The sequence below is a fragment of the Bison bison genome, unplaced genomic scaffold, assembly GCF_000754665.1.
Source record: "Bison bison bison isolate TAMUID 2011002044 unplaced genomic scaffold, Bison_UMD1.0 scf7180017864217, whole genome shotgun sequence".
NCBI lineage: Eukaryota > Metazoa > Chordata > Mammalia > Artiodactyla > Bovidae > Bison > Bison bison.
This window is the reverse complement of record NW_011494789.1, coordinates 554,982-580,308: the sequence shown is the minus strand read 5'-3', so window position 1 is coordinate 580,308 and position 25,327 is coordinate 554,982. Positions and strand designations below refer to the sequence as shown.

General features: G+C 38.4%; 1 protein-coding gene across 1 annotated transcript in view; it reads right to left on the bottom strand.

Moving 5' to 3' along the window:
• Window positions 1-25,327, bottom strand: part of LOC104992524 (contactin-associated protein-like 3) — a 232,716-nt gene that overhangs the window by 63,169 nt on the left and 144,220 nt on the right. Inside the window, exons 10-12 of the mRNA XM_010845436.1 lie at window positions 18,829-19,000; window positions 10,356-10,462; window positions 7,111-7,230 (exon numbers count right to left, since the gene is read on the bottom strand). Coding sequence (XP_010843738.1) covers window positions 7,111-7,230; window positions 10,356-10,462; window positions 18,829-19,000 — 399 coding nt within the window. The remainder of the gene's footprint in view (window positions 1-7,110; window positions 7,231-10,355; window positions 10,463-18,828; window positions 19,001-25,327) is intronic.

The following is a 25,327-nucleotide window of genomic DNA, read 5'->3' as shown; positions in this document are numbered from 1 at the left end:
GTGAAAGTGAAGTCGCTCAGTCGTGTTTGACTCTTTGCAACCCCATGGACTGCAATCTACCAGGCTCCTCTGTCCATGGGATTTTCCAGGCAAGAGTACTGGAGTGGGTTGCCATTGCCTTCTCCAAAATACACACTACTATATATAAAATAGATAATCAACAAGGACCTACTATGCAACACAGGGAACTATATTCAATATTTTGTAATAACCTATAAGGGGAAAAAATCTGAAAAAAATAGATATAGATGTCTGTACTACTAAATCATTTTGTTGTACATCTGAAATTAACACAACCTTGTAAATCAACTATGTCTCAAGAAAAGAAACACAACTGCTTGGTTTGCATGAAGGTGAGTGACTTAGCAATAATAATGAGTAAAAAGTTCTGCATTATTAACTGGCTAGGCAATGGCACCCCACTCCAGTACTCTTGCCTGGAAAATCCCATGGACGGAGGAGCCTGGTAGGCTGCAGTCTATGGGGTCGCACAGAGTCGGACACAACTGAGCGACTTCACTTTCACTTTTCACTTTCATGCATTGGAGAAGGAAATGGCAACCCACTCCAGTGTTCTTGCCTGGAGAATCCCAGGGACGGGCAAGCCTGGTAGGCTGTCGTCCATGGGGTCGCACAGAGTCGGACACAACTGAAGTGACTTAGCAGTAGCAGTAGTAAATAAATTAAGATCTGAAGGGGGAATGGTCAGGGAGGCAATAGACCCAGTCCTCAGCTTGTTCATTAAGCCTCCAGGGATTCTTATGGACCAGAAGTTGAGTCACTGCTCTGACTGCAACCCATTTTCTTCCAGCAACAGTCATTCTCACAGTGCATTGTCTAAGACCCAGTTTCTGAACCTCACAACTATGATGTTATAATAGCAAACAACTACCCTGGGGCTTCTCTGGTGGCTTAGTTTGTAAAGAATCTGCCTGCAGTGTGGGAGATGCAGGTTCAATCCCTGCATTGGGAAGAACCCCTGGAGAAGGAATGGCTACCCACTCCAGTGTTCTTGTCTGGAGAATTCCATGGACAAAGGAGCTGGGAGGGCTACTGTCCATAAGATCACACTGAGTTAGACTGACTGAGTGACTAATACTAACATCCTGTGTATAGTGTGGACACAGTCATCTCCATCTCAGTGGGGAGAGATATTGACCCTCCTCATATTGTCATCAAAGAAATCATGTTCTGTTCCTTCTCTTTAGAAAGGGAATAGACCCGTCAACAAATTTCACAAGCAGTCCATTCAAAATATTTCATTTTCTGTCTCGTTGTGGATGTCTCAGTACTAAAGGTGCTAAAAAAGACTTGAAGAGTGTCATTTTATAGGACTTTTTTGTAGGTCCTAGGACTACATTTCTGAAGGCTATTACCAAGGATTTAATTTTAATCATTGGTTTAGAATTTTGTTTGGGGTATATTTTTCCAAGTGTTAATACTTGTTTTTTTGAATAATTAAAGAATGTTTAATTGTCCACAGGCACTGCAGCCTATGGAGAAGGAGAAATTACTATAATGTAAATATTTCCAGGTTGGAAGAACAGAATCAGGACCCTAAGATCTTTCTTCTATCAATACAAAGACTTTGAGGGCAACTCATGTGACCCCTGGATCAGTAAGAACTGTTTAGCTACGTGTGTGTGCATGCTCAGTAGTGTCCAGCTCTTTGTGACCCCATGGACCCCACCAGGCTCCTCTGTCCAAGGGATTGTCCAGGCAAGAATATTGGAGTGGGTTGCCATTTTCTACTCCAGGGGATTTTCCAGACCCAGAGATCTAACTCAAGTCTCCTGCATTGGCAGGCAGATTCTTTACCACTGAGCTATAACCCTGGCTCATTCTTTGGATTTTCTCTAGGAACAATCTGGATTTTTAAATTTTTCAGTTAAATATTTTGTTGCCTAGCTGTTGGAGGTAGTTGGTCATTTGGCCTGTATGCCACTGCTTTCTTTATGGCTTTGAGTTTTAAAAAATCCTTGGCATTTAATATTATTTGGAAATCTTCACTGAAATATTTAACTCTTGCACTCCATCTCCATGATCCATTTGATTCTCTACCTTAATTGCAATTATAGAACTCTTAGAACATTAATCTTTTCACATACAACAAGACTACACTAATTTCAGGAGTTTTAGGTAAGAGTTAGGCAACCACAAACTTTTCTAAAAAACTTAATTATGCAAAAGTCATAGTGATACAATAATCTGGACTTAATGTTTGTTCATTTGCAATGTAATATAAAGGCATAGTTACTAAGTATGCTTTAATAATAGACATTTACATACCAATGTAAATCATTAAATTATTAGCAATGATTTTCATGAACACATACACACATACACATACACCTTAGAGCTCTTAAAACTTTCCAAGATTAAGTTAGAGTGTTTAGAAAATATTTACTTTAGAGAATTAATGTCTTAGACTTTATCTTAATACATGTGAACAATTCTTGTTGCATTGTGGACAAATCATGGCCACAAGGATTCAATGATGGATCGTGCAACCTCACCCACAGCAACCTACATTAATAGGAACAACAGAATAATTGCTTGGACTGTGAAATGAATAGCAGCACCAAAATTTTACATCTCCATTAGTTTATTTCTCCACTGTGTGGTGCCCTTTACTCCCATTCCGTTTTAATTTTTTGAAGATAGAGGAGGCTGTGCTCACTGAAATCAAAGCTCCTCAGCTTCACAACTGTGGTTTCTAAACCTGTGTGCAAATAAGCATCCCTGTGCTGTGTTCAGTCTTGTCTGACTGTGACCCCATGGACTGTAGCCTCCCAGGCGCCTCTGTCCATGGGATTCTCCAGCCAAGAATACTGGAGTGAATTGCCATGCCCTCCTCTAGGGGATCTTCCCGACCCAGGGATCAAGCCCACATCTCTTATGTCTCCTGCCTTGGCAGGCTGGTTCTTTAGCCTATCGCCACCTGGAAAACCCTAAGCATCTGTAGAGAAGCTTAATAATAATAATACAGCCTTTCCTGGATGCTGCCAAAGGATCCTTCTGTAGAAAGCAGAGCTTCCCTAGGGGGACAAACATATAGGGACCTGGAAAAGCCTCATCCTGCTGGACTGTGTCCACTGGTGACAGGAAAGCAAATAACAGCCTGCTGGTCAGGTTAATTTGTAAAATCACAGTACAAATTATATTTTTTAAAGTTTGTATCGCCAAGGATATTATAACCACCCAGTAAGCTTTAAGAAGATATATTACACTTGTTTTTATAAACAAGAGATCCCTACTATCTAATTACATGACCAACAGGCAAACCAAACTTCACATGCTCACAACTGGAATCCTGGTCTTCCATTAAAACATGGTCCTTCCATCTCCATAAACAATATCTGCACCTTCCTTCCAGGGGTCAGATCCAAACAGGGGAGCCCTGCTTGATGCCTCTCTTTCTCTCTGTCCATATCCAGTCCAGTGGTTCTAAAGCAATCTTTCTCTTCTCCTCCTCTCTCCTATCCTGTTCCCCACCATCACCACCATCTTGGCTGAATTACTAGAGCAAAGTCCTAACCGGTCGCCTTGCTTCCTCTTGGTGCATCATGATGGTTAAAGGTCCTAACTGTGTGAAATCTGGACCAGCCCCTTTCCAGCCACATGACTTGAGGAAAGGCCACCGCCTGGTCCTTCCACCTGGGTCTGTCCAACAGCCCAGGCTCCCTGTGGCTGTAGGCCTTCTACCCTTATCTGCTCCCTCCCCGTGAAGGCTCCACCTCCTCTTGTCTCAGTGCTGCTGCTTTGATGTAATAAGTGCAAAAGTCAACTTTCCAACTGAGTCTTTTCCTGATCTCTCTATTTAAAACTGTAACCCTTCCTTCTGCAGTCTGTGCCCCATTCCCTGCTTTGTTCTGCTTCACAGCACCCGCTGCCTTATAACATGCCATGTATTTGATTTGCTTCTGGCAAGGGTTTGGTTCCCCACCCAAAAAAGTGCCCCAGACCATGGGAGGGAGGTGTTCAGATTCACCATCTGTTATGACTCCAGCTGTGTCGGCTCAGGGCAGGCGCTGAGCACACGTGTTCAATGTTGTCAGAAGTTTTCTTGCATCTCTTCAGTTTTGTGCCTTAACTTGGACATTTCTTCACGTCACCCTGGGAAAGGGAATGATTCATGTCCTTGGCAGACAGTTTTCAAGGCCATGATGTGTATAAATTAATCAGGATGGGTAATCAGTAGATTTTACGTTTTCCCTCCCTTATTTAGAGGTTCTTTCTTATCTCTAGGGTAAGAAAAACATGCTTATATATTATCAAGTATTATCCTAAGTTAATTGAAATCAAAAGCTGAGCATTTGTTTTTACTGTCCCTTCGCATTTTGATAACTATTCTTGTCTATGGTGGTAGGGACCTAGGTTCACTCTGAAGAGGTAATAGCAATTCCAGGGAATCAAAATGTATCCACTATTGCAGCAATCAGTATCAAAACAGAACACCTTGTGATAGTTACACACTCCAAACGGGCTTTAGAAATATGCACAACTAAAGCTTCATGGCAAAGCTTAGATCATGTGTTCACTATGATGATTAAAATGTTTCTCTTTTATTACAACCATAAACTGGAGAAGATCAGGCAATCAGCTCTCAGTTATTTCTCTTGGCACACTTATAAACTTGACCTCAGCCTTACCAAGCCTGCCAACAGTTAATTATCAGCAAATACCTTTGAAACTTTACTCATCTTGGGACATGTTATTTGGGATTATTTCTACCTTTCTATCAGAGAAGGCAATGGCACCCCACTCCAATACTCTTGCTTGGAAAATTCCATGAATGGAGGAGCCTGGTAGACTGCTGTCTATGGGGTCGCACAGAGTCGGACAGGACTGAGCGACATCACTTTCACCTTTCACTTTCATGCATTGGAGAAGGAAATGGCAACCCACTCCAGTGTTCTTGCCTGGAGAATCCCAGGGACTGGGGAGCCTGGTGGGCTGCCGTCTATAGGATCGCACAGAGTCGGACACGACTGAAGCAACTTAGCAGCATCAGCAGCTACCTTTCTATGATTCTTGGAATTTTTCAGTGTATATGGAACTCTGATCATAGGATTAACCCAAGATAATATATATGAAAATCTTTAACATGCCCTAGACTTTTGTGATAATTAAGAACTTAGTTGATATAAAGGAAATGTATTATTGGGATGCTACCTTCTTTATTTAGCTTTCTTTATTCTTGGCATTCACTTGAGTCATGGTAATGAAAGCAAATCAAAGCATAAATCGAATCACTTGAAGGTTATAAACCACTGGAATCCAGTATATCTTGAAAGATCCCCTGGGCCGTTTCCTCACATATTTCACTGATCACATATCTTTCAGTAAAAGTAAGTTGATGTATTTAACTCTGTCATCACACTGCAATATTCTGGTCAGTATTTATGATAAAATATTTGCCTAAAAGCCCCAAACAGCCATACTCACACCCAGTGCAATGCCCTGGGAGTTCCTGCATCTTCTGTAACAACTTCGGGGGTGGTTTTGGGACTGGAATACATATTTGACTGAATTTAGATCAGAGCACATATTAACCACTGCCAAAAATGCTTAGATTTTTTTCATGTATGAAATGACAATAGGTATTTATATAAAAACCACATCGAGATTGCAAGCTATTCACAAACCATCATTATAATTTTACCCATAAATAATTTCCTCCTTGTGAGATCTGCAACCCTTCCCCAGTGATATGGAGCCATAACAACAGAGAAACCAAATTATAACTTATTTATAGTTACCTAAGAACCATCTATAGATGATTTTTTTCTGATAATTATCTCAGAATTTGCACTCAAATTCTGTGGTTGTTGAAGTATCTGTTAGGGCTACACTGCCAGAGTAACAGAAAGTTTTCTAAAGGAGGTTTGTTCTCTTTATTGGGCAAACCTTATATGAGCATGGAGAAAAATTTATGGGTACAGACACATACAGATACAGGTAGAAAGAGGTATAAAAAATTTGTATCAGTTCCATCAGGGCAGTTGTCATTCAATGCAGTGGAAGTTTTGGTCCTTTGCAGTCCTATACATTTAGGCAGAGAGCTTAAATTAAAAAGTTTTAAAGAATTAAAGGCGTCATAAACACTTGTGTAAACACAAGTCCTTTAACACATATTAATAATCAGGTTTTTAAGGAAGATGAAATATTATTTACATAGTTGCACATGAATAGTATTATTAGATGAAGTATATACACTTGGTGTGTGTGTTAGTCACTCAGTCATGTCTGACTCTTTGTGACCCCATGGACTTGTAGCCCATCAGGCTCCTCTGTCCAAGGAATTTTCCAGGCAGGAAGACTGGAGTAGGTTGCCATTTCCTAATCCAGGGGATCTTCCTGACCCAGGGACTGAACCCAGGTCTCTGGTGCCTCCTGCATTGGCAGGCGGATTCTTCACCACTGTGCCACCTGGGAAGTCCATATACACTTTAGAAACATTTATTATTCCTTAGATAAACTCAGGGCTTTATCTGAGTGGTGGTGGTGCTAGTGGTAAAGAGTCTTCCTGCCAACCCAGGAGACATAAGAGATGCAGGTTAAACCCCTGGGTCCAGAAGATCCCCTCGAGGAGGACATGACAATCCACTCCAGTATTCTTGCCTAGAGAATCCCATGGACAGAGGAGCCTGGTGGGCTACAGTCCATAGAGACACAAGGAGTCAGACATGACTGAAGCAACTTAGCACACATGCACGCAGATAAACTCACCTGACTACAGATTCAAAAGAATATAAATGGATATTTTCATAAATTTAAGAAGTGAACATTCTCCTAAGACTTTGGCACTTATTGACATGAACTAAGAAATAAAGTTTACCCTTTTATGTTGTAGATTAATAAACAGCGATTTATTGCTAATTTTTGCATAAAGAAAGAACATTTCCAGGAAAATAATGACATAACTTTTAATTACCACCTCTTAACTATTTTAGAACATTACATTTAATACTTCTTAATGATCATATTACAATTACAATCAAAATGCACATCTAAGTAAAGCTGCCACTAGGTAAACTCTGCTTACTGCATATGGATTTTTCATACACAGCTACATGAGTTTGTCATTAAAAAAGCTTATTAGCATACCTGTCATGTTGCAATATACCAAGGATGGTTCCAGAGGGCCACTTCCATCTGAGTCAATATAATAGAGCCCTGAAGAGTTTCCTCTGTGCCAGTGGGCTTCACATGACTGCTCGTAGAGAGCTGCAGAGGACAGAGATCTCAGACAGGAACGACAATAGAATGAATCCCTCCATATTGTTAATTAAATGATATTTTCCCCAGTAACACTCATTCTGCCTTGCTCTCAGGGACATATTCTCTAGAGGAGTGTTCCCCTGTTTCACTCGGATAGCATAAAGATTCTCAGACACAGAGTGAAAGATTTTAAGAAGTATCATTATGGGACATGTGGATCTGAATACCTTATGCTCTAGAAACACAGAATTCCTGTCAAAATCAGGGTAACTGGATTTACTATAGTCTAATTCTTTGCTGTTTCACAATATCTAAGCATCTGAAATGCATTGGCTTAATCTCCCTAAATGATATGTTATTATCTAACAATCATGCTATTTTTAAAAACTTACTCAGTAACTATACTCTTTGTTTACTTAAGACAATTTCCACATGAAATGCATTTTTTTCAATGAGATGGATTTCACAAATCAGCAGCTCTACTTCATTCTGTTTTTAAAGTTCATTTTAAAAAGAAACATCCTAAAATGCTTTGGAAATGATTATTCAAGAAAATCAAAATTCAAAAAAATATATATAATATATATGAAAAGTCTCTTTGTAGTTTCAATTTATCCTAATTCATAAATGAATTTTCTATGTATACAATGAATGTTTTACAAGGTAAGTGATTAGCATCTGTAGATGATGAACTCAATTAATATTCAGCATGCATTTAAATGAATGATCAGTCAAGTAACAGCTTTCTTGAGCATCACCCTTTACCTTGACAGGAAAAACCCTTTGAAAACCTGAAAAGCTGCTAATGGCTGCTGGGAGGGAAATGTGGCCCTAATTCTGGCACAGAGTTGGACTGGATCTTTAAGTCAGCTCTAAGGATCAAATCTGGTATCCACACAGAGAGACTCAGGTGGTAGTTAGACAAGATCCACAAACTAGAGTGATCCTAGTAGGATATGGCTTTATGCCATGCTATAATGACTGGATTACCTACATTTCTAACCTTGCTTATTTCAAATAATCAAGAAAAATCCTGGGAGAAGTTTAGGGGTAGTTGTTCTCGCATCTCAAAGAACAAGAACATGAAGGGAATGCTTTTTGTCCAGAGATTCTGTAAAGGAAAAAACCCTTTTATTAAATATGGCCAAGTATAAAATGTATCAAGTTAGATTGCCCCCAACTCAACAGCATGGTTACCATCATTTACACTGATAGACACAGAGACACTGATGGAAAAGCAATTTGGATTGCTTTTCCACCATGCTTGCATTTTGGCCACTCACGTTGACATTTCTATCATATATACACATGGTTATAACCACCTAAGTGTCCAGAGGGATACACATAGATTGATAACAGTGTCTGTGTTGTGTTGGGGCTGCAATTGCCTAGGAAAACAAGAGTAGTGGAGGAATGACTTAGGAGAAAACTTGCTTTAAACAAGAACATACACATGTACTAATTGTGTACTTAAGACTCCTGATGGTCTTGTGATCACTTACATTGATTTGGTAATATCTCATCTTCATGTGACTGATCAATTGCAGAATTCCAAGAAAGTCAATTCAATTATTAGACCAAATCATGGACCACAAGCAAAAAACCTTACATATGTGTAACAGGATGTATAATATATATAAAATACATAATATATATCTGTTAGTTTTAAATCTTTATGATACAGAGTGTTTTGGAATGATGTTTAGATCACAGTTACTGATAGCATTTAGCCATCACTCCTTAATCATTAATATTCAGTTGGTATCTTCTTCATATAAGTATGATGCAGAACACTCTAAGAAAGAGATTACCCTATTCCAAACTGTGACTGGGCAAAATCACTTAGCTTCAGGTTTCCCAGATGTCTAGGTCCTTTCAAATAAATAGTTATTCTGGTAAATTCTTACTTGGCACTAGTATAGCAAATTGAGTTGCAGGTAGGACTGCTCTGGCCAAACTTGTTTAGGGGATATTTAAGGCATGAATCATCTCCCTTTGTCTTCCAAGAGACTTGGAGTTCCTCTGCAGAACCCTGGTAGTGGTGGGGACTCAGGGTTCTCACCCCAATGCCTGCCTCCCTGGGATTCACTTCCCAAAATGACAAATTTATGCCAATCCAATTTCTGTCTTTCTCCCATATGTGGAAATAAAATTAAATAATTCACAGGGAAGAGTTCTTAACAGTGCAATGTATTCTCCCAGTAGGAGGGACTGAATGCGGTGAGATGAGTGAATTTTCATATCATGCTGTCTCTAAAGACCAAGAGGGAGGGGTGCTATGAGAGAAGGCTTCAGAAGTGTCAGTAATGAAAAGGAAATAAGGAAAACAATAAAACAAAAGCTTAAACCACAGCCAATAATTAGAAAACCAAGGACATTTCAGGGCTTTCTGTCATAAGTTTCTTGTAGATAATGGATTAGTCGTCCATAAAGATTTGTTAGCTTTAAAGATGAAAGACTACTTCAGAAGAGACTGATGTTCCAAACAAAAGAAACACCAATGAGAGGTGATCGAGAGTGTGACATTGGGTAAACAACTTAGCTTCTCAAGTGCAAAACACAGATAATTGGACATTTATCTCCTAGAGTTGTTTCAAGTATTAAAAGAGTTGAAATAAGAGAGCTAGAATAATGCAAGTACATGGTAAGTTCCAGTATATTAACCACCACCATCATTACAAAGAACATCAAGATCCCAAAGGGACCCGAGTGTTCACCTGGCTTCTTACTGATACTGAGAAACCCAATCAGGTTAGCTTCCACCCTGCACTACTGAGATTCTTCCTGCTTAATTTTATACATGTTGTTTATAAAACATGAATTCTAGATTTTATTTTTACCTTTGACTATATTTTATTTTCTTATCCTTATTTTCTTTCACCTACTATTTTTCCTGTCTTAGGATACATGTATTTCTGTAAGCTGCCTTACCACTCATATGAAATAATGCAAAATAAAAAGTATAAAAGGTAAAAAAAAATTAGATAAATCAGACAAAAATTAATGTCTAAAGTAATTATTTTTGTTGTTGCTTTCTAGCACGGAGTTGCACAGACATGCACATATACACAAAATAATGGAAAGAAAAACAGAGCTACATGGAAATCAGGACAAAGGAGTGCGAGGCTTACAGGAATGGCAGGTGGCACCCGTGTAACCAGTGTGTGCACAGTCGCAGGAGAAGGTGTTCCAGGACTGGGAACATTCACCCCCATGTTCACAATAGCTGGGCAAACACCTAGGAGAAAGCAGACACAGCACTATTTCTCACATTTGGTGATGATAAATTGTATCTTAAAGTGTTGTAATGAAAGATAGATAACAACAGTGAATTGACCAGAAAACTTAATATGGACAACACTTGCTGGGTCTGTCATAGAAATTTCCAAATGTAATATCAATTACAGACTAAAAAATCCATTAGATGCTACCAGCTGTCATGTATTTATGACAGGCAAATTTTCTACACATCTCATTACATCAGAAAACGTGTTTGCTTTTTCACAAATAAGGCAAGATTAATTTCATACATGACTAAGGATATAAATTGCCTGCAGTGGCCACAAATAGCACATTTTCTGTCCTTGCTTCCATGTCCTTGCAGTGCGACCTACAGATACTTCAATCAAAAGGTATAGCTTACTTCTCCATCTTGAATCAGGGTTGGGAGTGTGACCTGCTTGAATCAACGAGGCATTAGCAAACTGACACAGCAGATGCTAGAAAAGTGCTCGGGCAGTGGGCTTTCTCACTTACTGAGTTTTGAACCCTGAAAGCACAACCACATGGAGAAACCGGGGTTGGTTTATGTGGTCCAGTCACTCTGGTGGGTTCAAAACCATAGGACAAGTGAATGGGAGGATTATAAGTCTCGCAGCTGTCAGCTGAACCCTCAGGCAACCACAGATGCACAAGAGAGCCCAGCAGCAAATACAGAATTGTGAGATAAACAAACAGCTGCTGTTTGGGGCTAGTAAGTTTTAAAGATAATCTACTGTGCAGCCAAAGTTAGCTGATGTATTATGTATACCACACTGTAATATATTGCCATGTTGACTTAGTACATAAGAAAACATTTTAAAGAGAAGGGAAGAAGGCAGGAAAATGGAGACACTTTTTTTTATCCATGTAGTATCACAGTACCAGGGATTCTGAATGTCATCAACTTTAGTCAGACTGAGAATGCCCTCAGGAATTAGAGAGCACTTGTGACTGAGGGCCTTATTTTTATTTTTCCCCACGTAACTGAATAAACCACAAAATCACTCAGGTAAACCAAATAACCACTTATGTCTCATGGACATTGTTACATCTCACTTATCAAAATCAAAGGTGAGATTTTAATGTTTGTTTATAAGATTAAAATTTTAATTGTAAGAGGTTATTTAATTTTTCATTATCAAAAATAAATCCTATCCTCAAAGTAATAGAAAATTGAATTCAAATATGTATAAAAATATATACAACATAATCAAATGGAATTTATTGCAAGTATAAAGCCTGCTCCAAAATCTGAAAAAAATAATTTGAAAATTAATTCAATCTATTATACAAATAAGCTAAAGAAGAAAAACTATAAGTAGATGCAGAAAAAGTATTTGACAAACTCTAACACCAATTCATGATAAAAAACAAAACAAAAACAGTAACAACAAAACACCTAGGGAAACTAGTAATAGCAATTTCATCAAATGATTTAAAAAAACTTTCAAAATCCTAGAGCAATGTCATATTATTGGAGAGAAACAAGATGCTTTCTTCTAAGTGTAGGAGCAAAAATGCTTTCTTCTAAGTCTAAGAGCAAAGAAAAGATTTGCTCTCACCACTCTTATTCAAACAGCATACTGGAAATCTTAGCTAATGTAATCAGACAAAAAACAGAATAAAAGTTATGTAGACTGGGAAGGAAGAAATAAAACTATCTTTGTTCACAGATGACATGATTGTCTATGTAGAAATTCTGAAATAATAAATAAAAAAACTTCTGAAACTAATTAGTGATGAGAGCAAAGGTGCAGGATTATTTCTTATAAATGAACAATGAACTGAAATCTAAAATAAAAAACACAGCACGTACATTGACACCATCAAAAAATAGAATACTTAGATACAAATATAACAAGACATATGCAAGATATATATGAGAAAAACTATAAGATTCTGATGAACAAAAATAATCTAAATAAGTGGGGATATTCCATGTTCATGGAGAGTAAGGTTCAAAATTGTCAAGATTTCAGTTATTTCCAATTTGAATAGAGGCAAAGAATCTTAATCAAAATCACTGCATGTAATTTTATGGATGTCAACAAACTAATTCTAAAATTTATATGTAAAAGTAAAAATTCTAAAATTTATATGTAAAAGTAAAAGATCCAAGAGAATATTAAAAATGAAAAAGATCAAAGAACTAATGTTACCCAACTTCAAGACTTGTTATAAAGCTACAGAAATCAAAGCCATGTGGCACTGGCAAAAGAACAAACAAGACTAATGAAATAGCATAGAAGGTCCAGAGACAGGTTTACACAAATATAATCAACTCATCTTTAACAAAGATGCAAAGGCAATTCACTGAAGAAAGGACAATTTTTTCAACAAATACTGCTAAAATGACTGGGCCTCCACATGCAAAAAAATAATATTATAAACACAGGTTTTACATCTTTCACAACAGTGAACTCAGACTAGATCTCAGAATTTTTAAATGCAAAATGCAAAACAGTTAAGCTCTCAGAATATAACATAGGAGAAAATCTAGGTGACCTTGGTTTGGCAATGACTTTTCAGATACAGTCCACAAAAGAAAAAAATGGTAATTTGTACTTCAGTAAAATTAAAAAAATCTTTTCTATGAATTACACTAAGAGAATGAAAAGATAAGCTATAGACTAATAGGTAGCTTTTGTAAAACAAATATCTAACAAAGATTGGGGTATAAAATACAGGAAGAACTGGAGAAAGAAATGGCAACCCACTACAATATTCTTGTCTTGAAAATCCCATGGGCAGAGGAGTCTGGCAGGCTATACAGTCCATGGGTTTGCAAGAATCTGACATGACAGCAACTGAGCACGCATGCATGCACTTAAAATTCAACAAGAAGAACATAACCAATTAAAAACTTGGGCAAAGGATCTGAATAGACACCTGACTAAAGAAGGTAACAAGACTGCAAATATAAATACAGAAAGATCTCCAGCATCATATGTCAGTAGAGAAATGCAAATTAAAGCAATGAGATAACACTACAGACCTGTTAGGAAATCAAAAATCCAAAGCACTGACAACACCAAATATCGGCAGGGATGAGGGCAACAGGAGCTCTCATTCACTGTTGGTGGGAATGCAAAATGACACAGGCACTCTGTAAGGCAGTTTGACAATATTTCACGAAACTCAACATCTTCTTACTACATGACCCAGTAATTGGGCTCCCTGGTATTTACTCAGATGAGCTGAAAACTTCCATACAAAAACCTGCATGTAAATTTTTATAATAACTTTGCTAATTGTGAAAACCTGGAAGGAACCAAGATGTCCTTCAGGTGAATGGATAAACTTGTGGTATATAATATTGTTTAGCACTAAAAACAAATGAGCTGTACAGTCACAAAACAGATGCAAGAGTCTTAAATTCATGTTATTAAATGAAAGGCTATGTATGTAGCACATGATTCCTACACATGACATCCTGGAATTGGCACAACTATGAAGAGAGTAAAATGATTGGTGATTTCCAGGCCGGAGGTTGGGAAAAGGGAGGGATGATTGAATAGGTGATGCATGTAAGATTTTTAGGGCAGTGAAACCACTGTACATGATACCATAATGGTGCATTCGTAAAACCCCATAGAACTGTCTAACACAAAGAATGAACTATAATGTAAATCAGTGTGTCTGTGAAAGTCACTCAGTTGTGTCCGACTCTTTGCGACTCCATGGACTATAGGCCATGGAATTCTCCAGGCCAGAATACTGGAGCGGTAGCCTTTCCTTTCTCCAGGGGATCTTCCCAACCCAGGAATCGAACCCAGGTCTCCCACATTGCAGGTGGATTCTTTACCAGCTGGGAAGCCCATGTAAAGCAGGGACTTTGGTTAATAAGAATGTATCAGTATCAGTTCATCAATTCTAATAAGTGTACAACGCTGATGCAAGATGTTAAAAATACATTTTGCTGTGTGTGGGGAAACTGGAAAAAGAGGAGATAGAGGAGAACTCTCTATACTTTCTGCAAGCCTAAAACTGCTCTAAAAAAATGAAGTGTATTAATTAAAAATGTTCATTGTAAGGGACTCAACCAATACAGGCAAGTATATGAAATTTACTCAAAAAAAAAAAAAATGTGTGTGTATGCTTAATTGCTCAGTCATGTCCAACTCTCTGCAACCCCATGGACTGCACCCACCAGGCTTCTCTGCCCATGGGATTTCCCAGGCAAGAATACTGGAGCAGGTTGTCATTTCCTTCTCCAAAATATGTGTGTATAAATTTATAAATAATTTTACATAAATATTGTATTATTTTTCTGTTAGTGCCATAACAAACTACTACAAATTGTACTAAGAACAAGAGAGATTTATAGTAATGAAAGGAACTCTGCTTGGAAGACAGTACAGTGTGAACATGTAGAAATGCACAGAGATCAACATACACCCCCTATTTCATCCCACTCTGCTCCCCTACAGTCACTTATCTGGAAATCAGAAAAGGCAAAGCAAACATCATTAGGAAGAAAGTAGGAAAAACAAAAGATGAAAGGGAACATCTGGCTATTTAATGATTCTTTTCTCCTCTAATACTGTACAAATTATGCACCCAAACACTGAAATTCCAGTAGATGTAACCAAACAACTATTTTGGCTTTCTTTGGGAAAGTATAGAAAAAAATCTCAGCTGTCAGTAAGAACTAGAAATAGGCAAACTCATTTTTACTTAAAAAAATAAAAAGATAAATATTAGATTTTTGAAGTATTTCCTGGACATGCTTATTGTTAATTACTGACAAATTTCAGAACCTGTTCATCAACTTTAAGATTGTGAGCTTCAAAATCAGATTATACCAGTGGGATTCACATGTAGAATAAATGGTATCCACATTATTTATCTTTCTGAAGAGGTCTACTAGGTGAATGCATAGGATGGGGCATCCATACCTTAGTGGTTGTTGTTTAAATCGCTAAATTGTGTCTGACTCTTTTGCAACCCCATGGACTGTAGCTTGCCAGGCTCCTCTGTCCATGGAATTTTTCAGGCAAGAATATTGGAAATGGGTTGCCATTTCCTTCTCCAGGGGATCTTCCCAAACCCTGGGATCCAATCTGAGTCTCCTGCATTGCAGGCGGATTCTTTACCACTGAGCCACCAGGGAAGCCCTTATCCATAATTTGACAGTCAGCAAATTACAATAATAGTTAAAGAAATGGACAGTCAAGAGCAAAGTCACCAAGTATCTGGAGTGGTGGTATTTCAGATGGTGTTCTGCAGATCCTCTTGGGGCTCAAGAGGTGGCCTGACCCAAGCATGGCCCATCCCCTTTGCCCCTCATTTGAACAAAGCAGCTTCTTGGCCTTTTTTTTTTTTTTTTTTGATAAGTTGAAACTCTCTAAAATCTCCCTTAAATAGATTCCATACTTTTTAATAGGATGAAGATGACTCTTCTATGATAAAGAATATTACAGGGTTATCTAAAATTGTTTGGGTATAAGATTCTTTCAAAAACAAAATGTTTGAGTTTGTGGTAATTAATTTTCTTTTAAATGTATTATTTATTAAAAAAAACAAGATGTATGTTTCACAATTTTGCATTTAGCATCTAGAAGGTTAATGTTAGATCAAAAGCAGTGGAACTGGAAAAAGTGACCCCATCAACACAGTCCATGGTTGCAGATGGCAAATACTTAAGCCTAAGACGAACCTGAAAAGGGCTATGTAGCCTGAGTCATACCACATGAAATCCTAATGGCCAAAACCCAAAGAGTGTAAGACACGATCTCTCCTCACTGCTATCCTTACCCCACAGCCTCGTCCCAAAGGACAGGGAGCTCTTTCCTGTAAAGTGACATCAGAGCCACAGGAAGGCAGAGTGTCATGAGCACAAGTCTTTGTGTGGCTCAGGAAGGTTTTCTAAGCACCCCTTAGATTTCAAACATCTTTGCAGTATTTGCAGTGTGAGGAGGAATGCCGCTATGAATTATTAATTCCTGTGCCTGATGGATAGAAGTTATAAAACTAGCTGCATTTTAATAAAGCTCAGCTTCACTTGAGCACATTAGGACTTGCTCGGGGCAGGCAGACCCATGGGCTAGGTGGATGGCCGGGCACAGTGCACAGTGCCCAAAGACAGCCCAGGCGTGGGTGTCTGCTTTGCTGAGCTTTTAAGTGAATCTATTTCATGGTACATTGGACATGCAGTTAGTAGGTATGGACTAAAGGGCTGAGAAAAATGAACATTTTTGGTAATAAGAAGAATGGAGAATAAGGACATGTCTTTAGATATTGAGCCATAAAAAATTACAATTAGTGACTATATAGGCCATCCAAAGTGCCAACAGCTATTTTTATACCCACTTATAGAGGAACCTGAATTTTATAGAAGATAGCTTAACACTACAGAAGTCTCCATAGATTACTACATATATCTGAAAATCTTCTTAAAATGTGATGTGGAAAATGTTTCTATTTTCTATTTTGGTCACACACATATAGATATGTTTTTTTGCTTTTTTATTTTTGGACAAGAAATTTTTATGCACAAAGGGACCAACATTATGTGAGAAAAATATTGTGATTGCAACATATGCTGGGATGGAATTCTCCAGGCACTAAAATAACTTTCTTTGAGCTTCCTGACTGAAGTGACAACCCTGCTACTGCCTGTGAACTTGGTCTCTCACCCTCTTGCCCTACTAAGTCATTCCCATGGGTGAGGGCAGCACTCTACGTCCAAAAGAACATTTCTAACCGTCTCCCAAGACTCAAGATTCCAGAGATGACTGCAATTAAAACTTACGGATGATGCTATAGTTTCTATAGCAATTTTTTTATATAATCTGAAAATTAGTATTGAGAGTTTTGTCTAAATTATTTAAATCATCTTTTCCACTACAAATGAACAGAATGTGAACATACGGCCACGAGCATTTGCATTAAAGCATCAAGTTCTTGTGAGTCAGTATTTTACAGACTGGGAATTTGTGATCTTCTCATACATTGCTAAATTGTGCTGTAACTTGTGGTTAACTGGGAATGACAGGGAATTTAAATTAGTGTTAAATTTGGGTTAGATTTACTCCACAACAGACTCTATGCAGTGTGAACTTTTGAAAAGTGCCCTATGTGTGGATGTGTGGGGATGTCTGGGGTGTGTACATTTGTTCAACACAAACTTAATGCACCGCTATTGCAGAGAAGTCAGACATACTAGGCACAGAAAAAAGGTGCATGTGTGATGATTAAACCATCCGTTTTAGCCAAAATTACTTACAAGTCTGATAGTATGGCTAACAAATAACTTTGGTAAAGTTGTAATGCTTAGAAATTTTAATATGTTATTGTTTTAAAGCTTTGCCTTTCTAATCTTCTCCAGTAAAGAGGAGTACTTTGCTCAATATGTGGCAACTGAATACTCTCCACTCTGCTGTGTTTACCACATCACTGCTGCTGCTGCTGCTGCTAAGTCACTTAAGTCGTGTCCAACCCCATAGACAGCAGCCCACCAGGCTCCCCTGTCCCTGGGATTCTCCAGGCAAGAACACTGGAGTGGGTTGCCATTTCCTTCTCCAATGTATGAAAGTGAAAAGTGAAAGGGAAGTCGCTCAGTTGTGTCCATCACTAGAAATCCCTAAAGCTTCAACTTGTATCAAAGAGTTACTTTTCATTTTTCCTATAGAATAGAGAATGTAAGGTGAATGCAGCTAACCACACAGAATTTTTATTTCTGGGTCCTCCATGATCTCTTTAGAATATTCTAATCTGTTCTTTGAAGTGTTAGAAATTTCTAAAGTATATAGTCATCAATAATTATAACAGCATCAATAGTATTCTGTATGAATTCAGTAGCCTGGAGGCATATACAAGGAAAATTCATGACAGTGTGTATTCTAAAGAAGTATCATTGGAAAGAAATGATTACTTAAAGTTTCTCGTTTTTGTTTTCTGTATAAATATAATTTTCCCCTATGGAATGGAATATTGGGAATGGAGAAAGGGCAAGAAGATGCTCTCTTTCACCAGCTTATTTGTTTCTAATCTACTATCAAAAATTGAAAACAGCAGGGGGTGGGATGAACTGAGAGACTAGCATTGAAACATACACATTACCATATATAAAATATTAAGAGGTAGCCAGTGGGAATTTGCCATATGATGCAGGGAACTCAAGCTGGTGCTCAGTGACAACCTAGAGGGGTGGGATGGGGTGGGGGGAAGGAGGGAGGTTCAAGAGGGACGGGACACATGTATACTTACGGCTGGTTCACATTGTTGTATGGCAGAAACCAACACAACATTGTAAAACAAATACCGCCCAATTAAACATTAAAACAAACAAGCAAACAAAAAACACCCTGAAAACAGGCATGCTGAGGTGAGATTGCCTACCTATCTGTGAGGCCACAGGTGTCTATCTGGAGGTCACGGAAACTCCCTAGCGCCCCCTGCTGTATGGATATGGGATCCACTGCTTCGTCGCCAATGGAAATGAGCCTCAGGCAGCCCTGAAATCCACCCAGGGAATTAATACATCCAGGGTGAGAACTGTTGTCAGGACAGCCTGAATGAACACGGAGACAGAGGAGAAAAAAACAGTTATGAAAAAATATTGTACAGTATTTCTCATTAGCAAAAATTGTTACCTCCATTTGCTAGTAGACACCTGAAGCAAGAAAAGCTATGGCAAACCTAGACAGCATATCAAAAAGCAGACACATCACTTTGCCAGCAAAGGTCCATTTAGTCAAAGCCACGGTTTGTGCAGTAGTCATGTACAGATGTGAGAGTTGGACCATAAAAAAGGCCAAGAGCCGAAGGACTGGTGCTTTCCAATTGTGCTGGAGAAGACTCTTGAGCGTTCCTTGGACAGACAGCAAGAAGATCAAACCAGTCAATCCTAGAGGAAATCAACCCTGAATATTCATTGGAAGGACTGACGCTGAAGCACCCATACTTAGACCACTTGATTTGAAGAGCTGGCTTATTGGAAAAGATCCTGATTCTGGGAAAGATTGAGGGCAAGAACAGAGGGGGACAACAGAGGATGAGATGGTTGGATGGTATCACCGACTCAATGTACATGAGTTTGAGCAAACTCTGGGAGATAGTGAAGGACAGGGAAGCCTGGCATGCTGGAATCCATGGGTTCCCAAAGAGTCGGACACAATTTAGTTACTGAAAAACATAATTTGAGAAGGGCACATCACCCATGGATAGGGTGGTGGAGAGCTGACAAGAACAAAATGTGTTGGTATTGGTAAACTGTAAAAATAATAACTAAAGCCAGGCTTAAAGAGAGATGAGAGGAAGGGAAGATGTGAAATCTGACAAATAGAGTTACTTCACTTTTAATTTAAGCAGTCTGATTTCTTTTTTGAAAGTACATTTAAGACATCACTCCTTTTAGTATGATGTTAAACTAGATGAACTAAAGGCATGTGAGAGCAGAATCAGAAAAAAAATTATAGGCATAAGAGGACTTAATAAATTTCAAATGCTTAAAAATAATGTTAAATTGAGAATTGACCTGGATACCCTCCATTCATCTAAATATTGTTAAATATCCACATGTGTGAATTCACAGGCATATTTTTAAACACTTCTGATAATAGCTGGTCTAATAGTAATTTATACTTACTTTTATTTTTTTAATTAGGCATTTTAGTCAAATATATTTCAACATGAATAGACAAACAAATTAACAATATCTCATAACCATATAGCATTGTGAATAATGGAGAAAACAAGCAACACAATGTTCTATGGAAAAAAGAAATGACCTTTGATTAATTTCAATAATAAGAGTAAAATTTACAAGTTCTGTTACAGACATTAATTGGTATGCTGTACAGTTACCAACCATAATTCCTACAGAGTAGTTCTGTTTTATCCTCCTGGGTCTCCCAAGAGATAAAGTTCTTAGAATGATTATGAACAAGGACAAGACTTTAAAATCAAAATCAAAGCAAGTGGGGGCCAGAGCCACCTTTGTTTCCACTTGTAAGGCCAGCAGGGTTTAGAGTGTCCTCTCACCCTCCCCTAAATTGTCTCCTAAAGAAATCACAGGTTCTTAGATTTGCCTACTGCAAGACTGACAATGTAGGAGAGGATGGGGAAAGTTAGGCTAAGAGGATGCTGTCACCGTGAAATGCTTCTGAAAAAGGCAACAATTTGGAGAAACCTGCTGTACAGAGTCCAGATCACATTACTCCCCTCTGCTCAAGACTGAGGCCCTCCCTAGGAACAGCTGGGCTGCAGGGAGCTACTCTCATAAGGCTGTGTCTGTCCTGAGGAGCCACAGTGCCCGAGAATGCAATGGAGTGATGCAACACAGTGGCTGCACACCATTTTTTCAACTGGGACCTCCTTAAAGTGCATGCCTGCTTCAGAGAACCCCTTGGGGTCTTCAGAGGCTTCTTCTGCAACTGCATTGCAGTTCAACTTGTCTCTCTGCCCATCACAGTTACTCTTTCAACCTTCCAGGTGCTGTTTCAAAGAATTACCCCTACTAACCCACCCACACGCGAAACTCCCATGCAGAGGCAGCTTCCTACGGAATGAAAGCTACAACTCTACATGGGAAAAAAGCTCAAAGTGTTTAACTGAATTGAACACTTTATTTTCATCTGCAAATATGAAACAAGGACAATATTCTAAATGATTAACATTGTAATAATTCCCAAAAATTGTCAAGCAAATTTTATGCTTGACATGAAATTTACCTATTTTATTTATGCTTTGCCTTACAATGTTTCATTTATATCACTTATAGAACTATTTTAACTATTCTGCTTTGCATTTTCCAATAATTTTAATATTCAGAAATTCTTATGTTAATATTTACAGTTTGGGGTTATTTTATAAGATTCTTATTTTTTAAATCAAAAGGAATAAGTATTTTGTAAAGTAAAGATTTTGTTCATTGTACTTATGTGTTTTTCATTCATCTCTCTTTGTACTTGTGTCTTGAAATTGCTGGTGTACTTTCAAAGAGCAAGAACTGAAGACAGAGCCTCTGCTTGTTCCTGCATAATGGATGCTAGCTTTCTGCCTAAGAATTTTCATAAAATACACAGAGTTTTTCTATACTTTTCTTTCAGTGATTGGGGCTTTAATGGTTTGTATTTCTGACAAATAGAATTCAAAACAAACCGAGGACTGCATCAGGTTGAAATCATGAAAGGCACAATGAAACCTCAGAAATTAACTTCAAAGGGACTTTGACGTTTCCATTTTAACGTTATATCATAAAGAACTGTTTAACTCTGCAGCTTTCCTTTACCATTTTCTTGTCTTATGTGAAAACACACACATTTTCATTTATAAGAGAATTTCTGAAGGATTGGATATATTTGGAAGAAACTTGGTGTATCTTTATATGTTATATGCTGTGCTGTGTGCTGTGCTAAGTTGCTTCAGTCATGTCCGACTCTTTGCGACCCCATGGACCATAGCCTGCCAGGATCCTCTGTCTGTGGGATTCTCCAGGCAAGAATACTGGAGTGGGCTGCCAAGAATCGAACTCATGTCTCTTACAACTCCTGCACTGGCAGACAGGTTCTTTACTGCTAAGCCACCTAGGAAGCCCTTGTATCATCTAGGTGACTTTTACTTACTGCACTTAGTAACTAAGAATGTTAGGATAAAACATAGGAAACATGAAGTCAGTAAATCATTTTGTGGAATCCCTGTTAATCCTTTTCTGTTTTCTTCCTTTTCTCCAGATCGCCATCCTCAAACTCATCCAGAACACATCACAGTATCTAACTATACCTGTTAGAACAAAGAAAAACCATATCCAGTTAGTCACAAGGAGAAGGAAAGGTCAAACCAATGAGTGTTCTATTCTCCAACTATGATATAAAAGTCAAGAAGTAAGGGTACCACAGCCCAAGAGAAGCTCGGGGCAGGAGACATTTTTCCATACAGATGGTTGCCCCACAGCCCTAGTGGGCCATTCATCAATGACCTGATTTGGGATGGACAGTGAAGTGGACAATGAGTAGTTACTGCTAAATTAATGAAAGATATCCATCACAATTGAGGGACTCAGAAGTTTAAGTACCTCTGAGGATGACAGATAAATTGTCATTTATGTCAATACACCAGAATGGGTCCTCAGATGAAACTTCATTAGACTTGTCATAGGCTCACTGGCCTGCTAACATTTCACAGAAGGACACTCAGGGGATTTTGAACATAACTTAATATTCCCCAACTCTGTAGTGCAAGTATGCTATTGAGCAGTACAAAGATTCAATAGAAAGGAATTTATTAAAGCTTTACTTTCCACTGCCCCTAATAGCGGGCACCAAAAATTTATGTACAGTGGACTATTAGTGAAACTGCTGTTAGAGGAAAATTACAAAAAAAAGTTCAGACTAAGAAAAGGCAAAAAGGAAAAAGGGATAGCTTGTGACTTCCCTGGTGGTCCAGTGATTAAAAATTTGCCTTCCAGTGCAGGGGATGTGGGGTCGATCACTGGCCAGAGAACTAAGATCCCACACGCAGCAGGGCAACTAAGCCTGTGTGCCACAGCTAGAGAAAGTCTGGATGCCTTGACAGAGACCCAGCACAGCCCCGAAAAGACACCCAGGAGGGTGTATAAAATTTTCAAAAGTGATACCTAGATCACAGAGTTCTGATGGGACTTTTAGAAATATTGTTATTTTATAGATGACCCTTTTTACTGTAAGATAGTGTGGTCTGAGATTGCCAGGCCAAGATGGAATAGAGATTTCCAGGTGGCCAGAGAGCCTTGGTTTAGGCTGTGGTCCTGCTACAATCACTGAAATCACCTCTTTCATTGCTAAAGTGTCCTGAAATTATATGGTCACCCTAAGGAGGAGAGCTGGCTAAAACTCAACATCCCAAAAACTAAGATCATGGCATCTGGTCCCATCACTTAATAGTAAATAGATGGATAAAAACTGGAAACAGTGACAGATTTTATTAATTTTATTTTCTTGGGTTCCAAAATCACTGTGGACACTGTGAAATTAAAAGATGCTTGCTGCTTGGAAGAAAAGCTATGACAAACCAATATAGTGTATTAAGAGACATCACTTTGCCGACAAAGGTCCATATAGTTAAAGCTATGATTTTTCCAGTAGTCATATATGGATGTGAGAGTTGGACCATAAAGAAGTCTGAGCCCCAAAGAATCGATGCCTTTAAATTGTAGTGCAGGAGAAGACTCTTGAGAGTCCCTTGGATAGCAGGAGACCAAACTGGTCAATCCTAAAGGAAATCAACCCTGAATATTCATTGGAAAGACTCACATTGAAGTTCCAATACTCTGGCCACCTGATACCAAGAGCCAACTGATTAGAAAAGACCCCGATCCAGGGAAAGATTGAGGGCAGGGAGAGAAGGGGACAATAGAGGACAGGATGGTTGGATGGCATCATCAAATCAATGGACATGAGTCTGAGCAAGCTCTGGGAGATAATGGAGGACAGGGAAGCCTAGCATGTTGCAGTCCAAGAGGTCGCAAAGAGTCGGACATGACTTAGCAACTGAACAACACAAAAAATGTGGATGTTTGGCTGAAGCCGACACAATACTGTAAAGCAATTATCTTTCAGTTAAAAAAAAAAGAAACTGTAATAGCAAGCCATACTAGTCTGCTTTCATGGGGAAGCATCACAACAAAATTCAACTGACCATATAATGATAATTGGAAACTTGCAGTTGACTGTCCATCAGGAAAAACAGTAATGGGAAGGAAACCTGGTCAAGTAGTATTTCAGAACAGGGAGTATTGTTTTCCTTGAAAAGTCAAATATCATTAGCTGGTTTTCACCTAGATGACCCAGGAACACTGACTTTATTAGTCCCAATATTGCTACAGAGCAGAGACTGGATGAACTTCACTTCTTTGTCAACATCATACATATTCTGGTACTTACAGACACTGAGCAAGAAGGTAAGTAAACAGATACTGACAGAAGCTACCCTTTGGACATTAGAGTTTTCAGGAGTGGAGCTCAAGCTGTAGCTGACCTACCCTACTTTACCCAGAACAGCATTGGAAAGTCCAACATATCATGGAGACAAATATGGAAATCTTGAGCAAAGTTCTACATGTGCATAAAAATTGTGAATATAATAAATCTACTGAGAATCAGAACTCCATGCTCATTGGTCCTAGACCTGCCTCTCCTGGTTTTCCTTGAGTAAAAATAGTATCTATCTTTTTATTTAACATCAGTAAATTAGTCCATTTTGGTTTTACTTGTTTGTTTTAATCTGGAAAAGGCTTTACTTGAATTTTAAAAGTAGTATATATTCTTTCTCTAGGAAAAAAGATGCTGTTATGTTGGTGTAAGATATACAGTTGACTGGCTTCATTTGAATCAGTGTCTGAAACTGTTCTGTAGGAGTCAACTAGATATTTATAGCTATGCTTATAGAGGCTACTCTAAGTTTATACACTAGTTAGGAAGAAAGTGCTGTGATTACAAGTCCTATTTTTGCCACTCAGTGCCAACACAGAATTACATTAGAAAAATAGGAAAGTTGTAATGAAGAAAAGTCATTATGCCATCTCGTGGGATGTTTAAACTTTGCAATTCCACTCGTCTTAGGAACACTGTTTCTTCTTGGAAACCATATTAACAAGACAGTTCTCTGTATATCAACACAATTTTATGAAAATACATAAGAAAGGCTTATTACATCTTTTTCAACACATTTCCTCTAGCTCTCTAGGATCCTTAAATAGATAGTAATGAAGCCAAAGGCCAGGTGTATGTGCACAACCAGTGTGACAACTGTGGGTTCTTGAGCATTCGTTCATCTTAACCATTGGAGCATGCCACTAAAACCCCAGTACTGAATGCTGTTTCACTAAATTAACTGTACTTCTTAGGAGTCAAATAGTTTA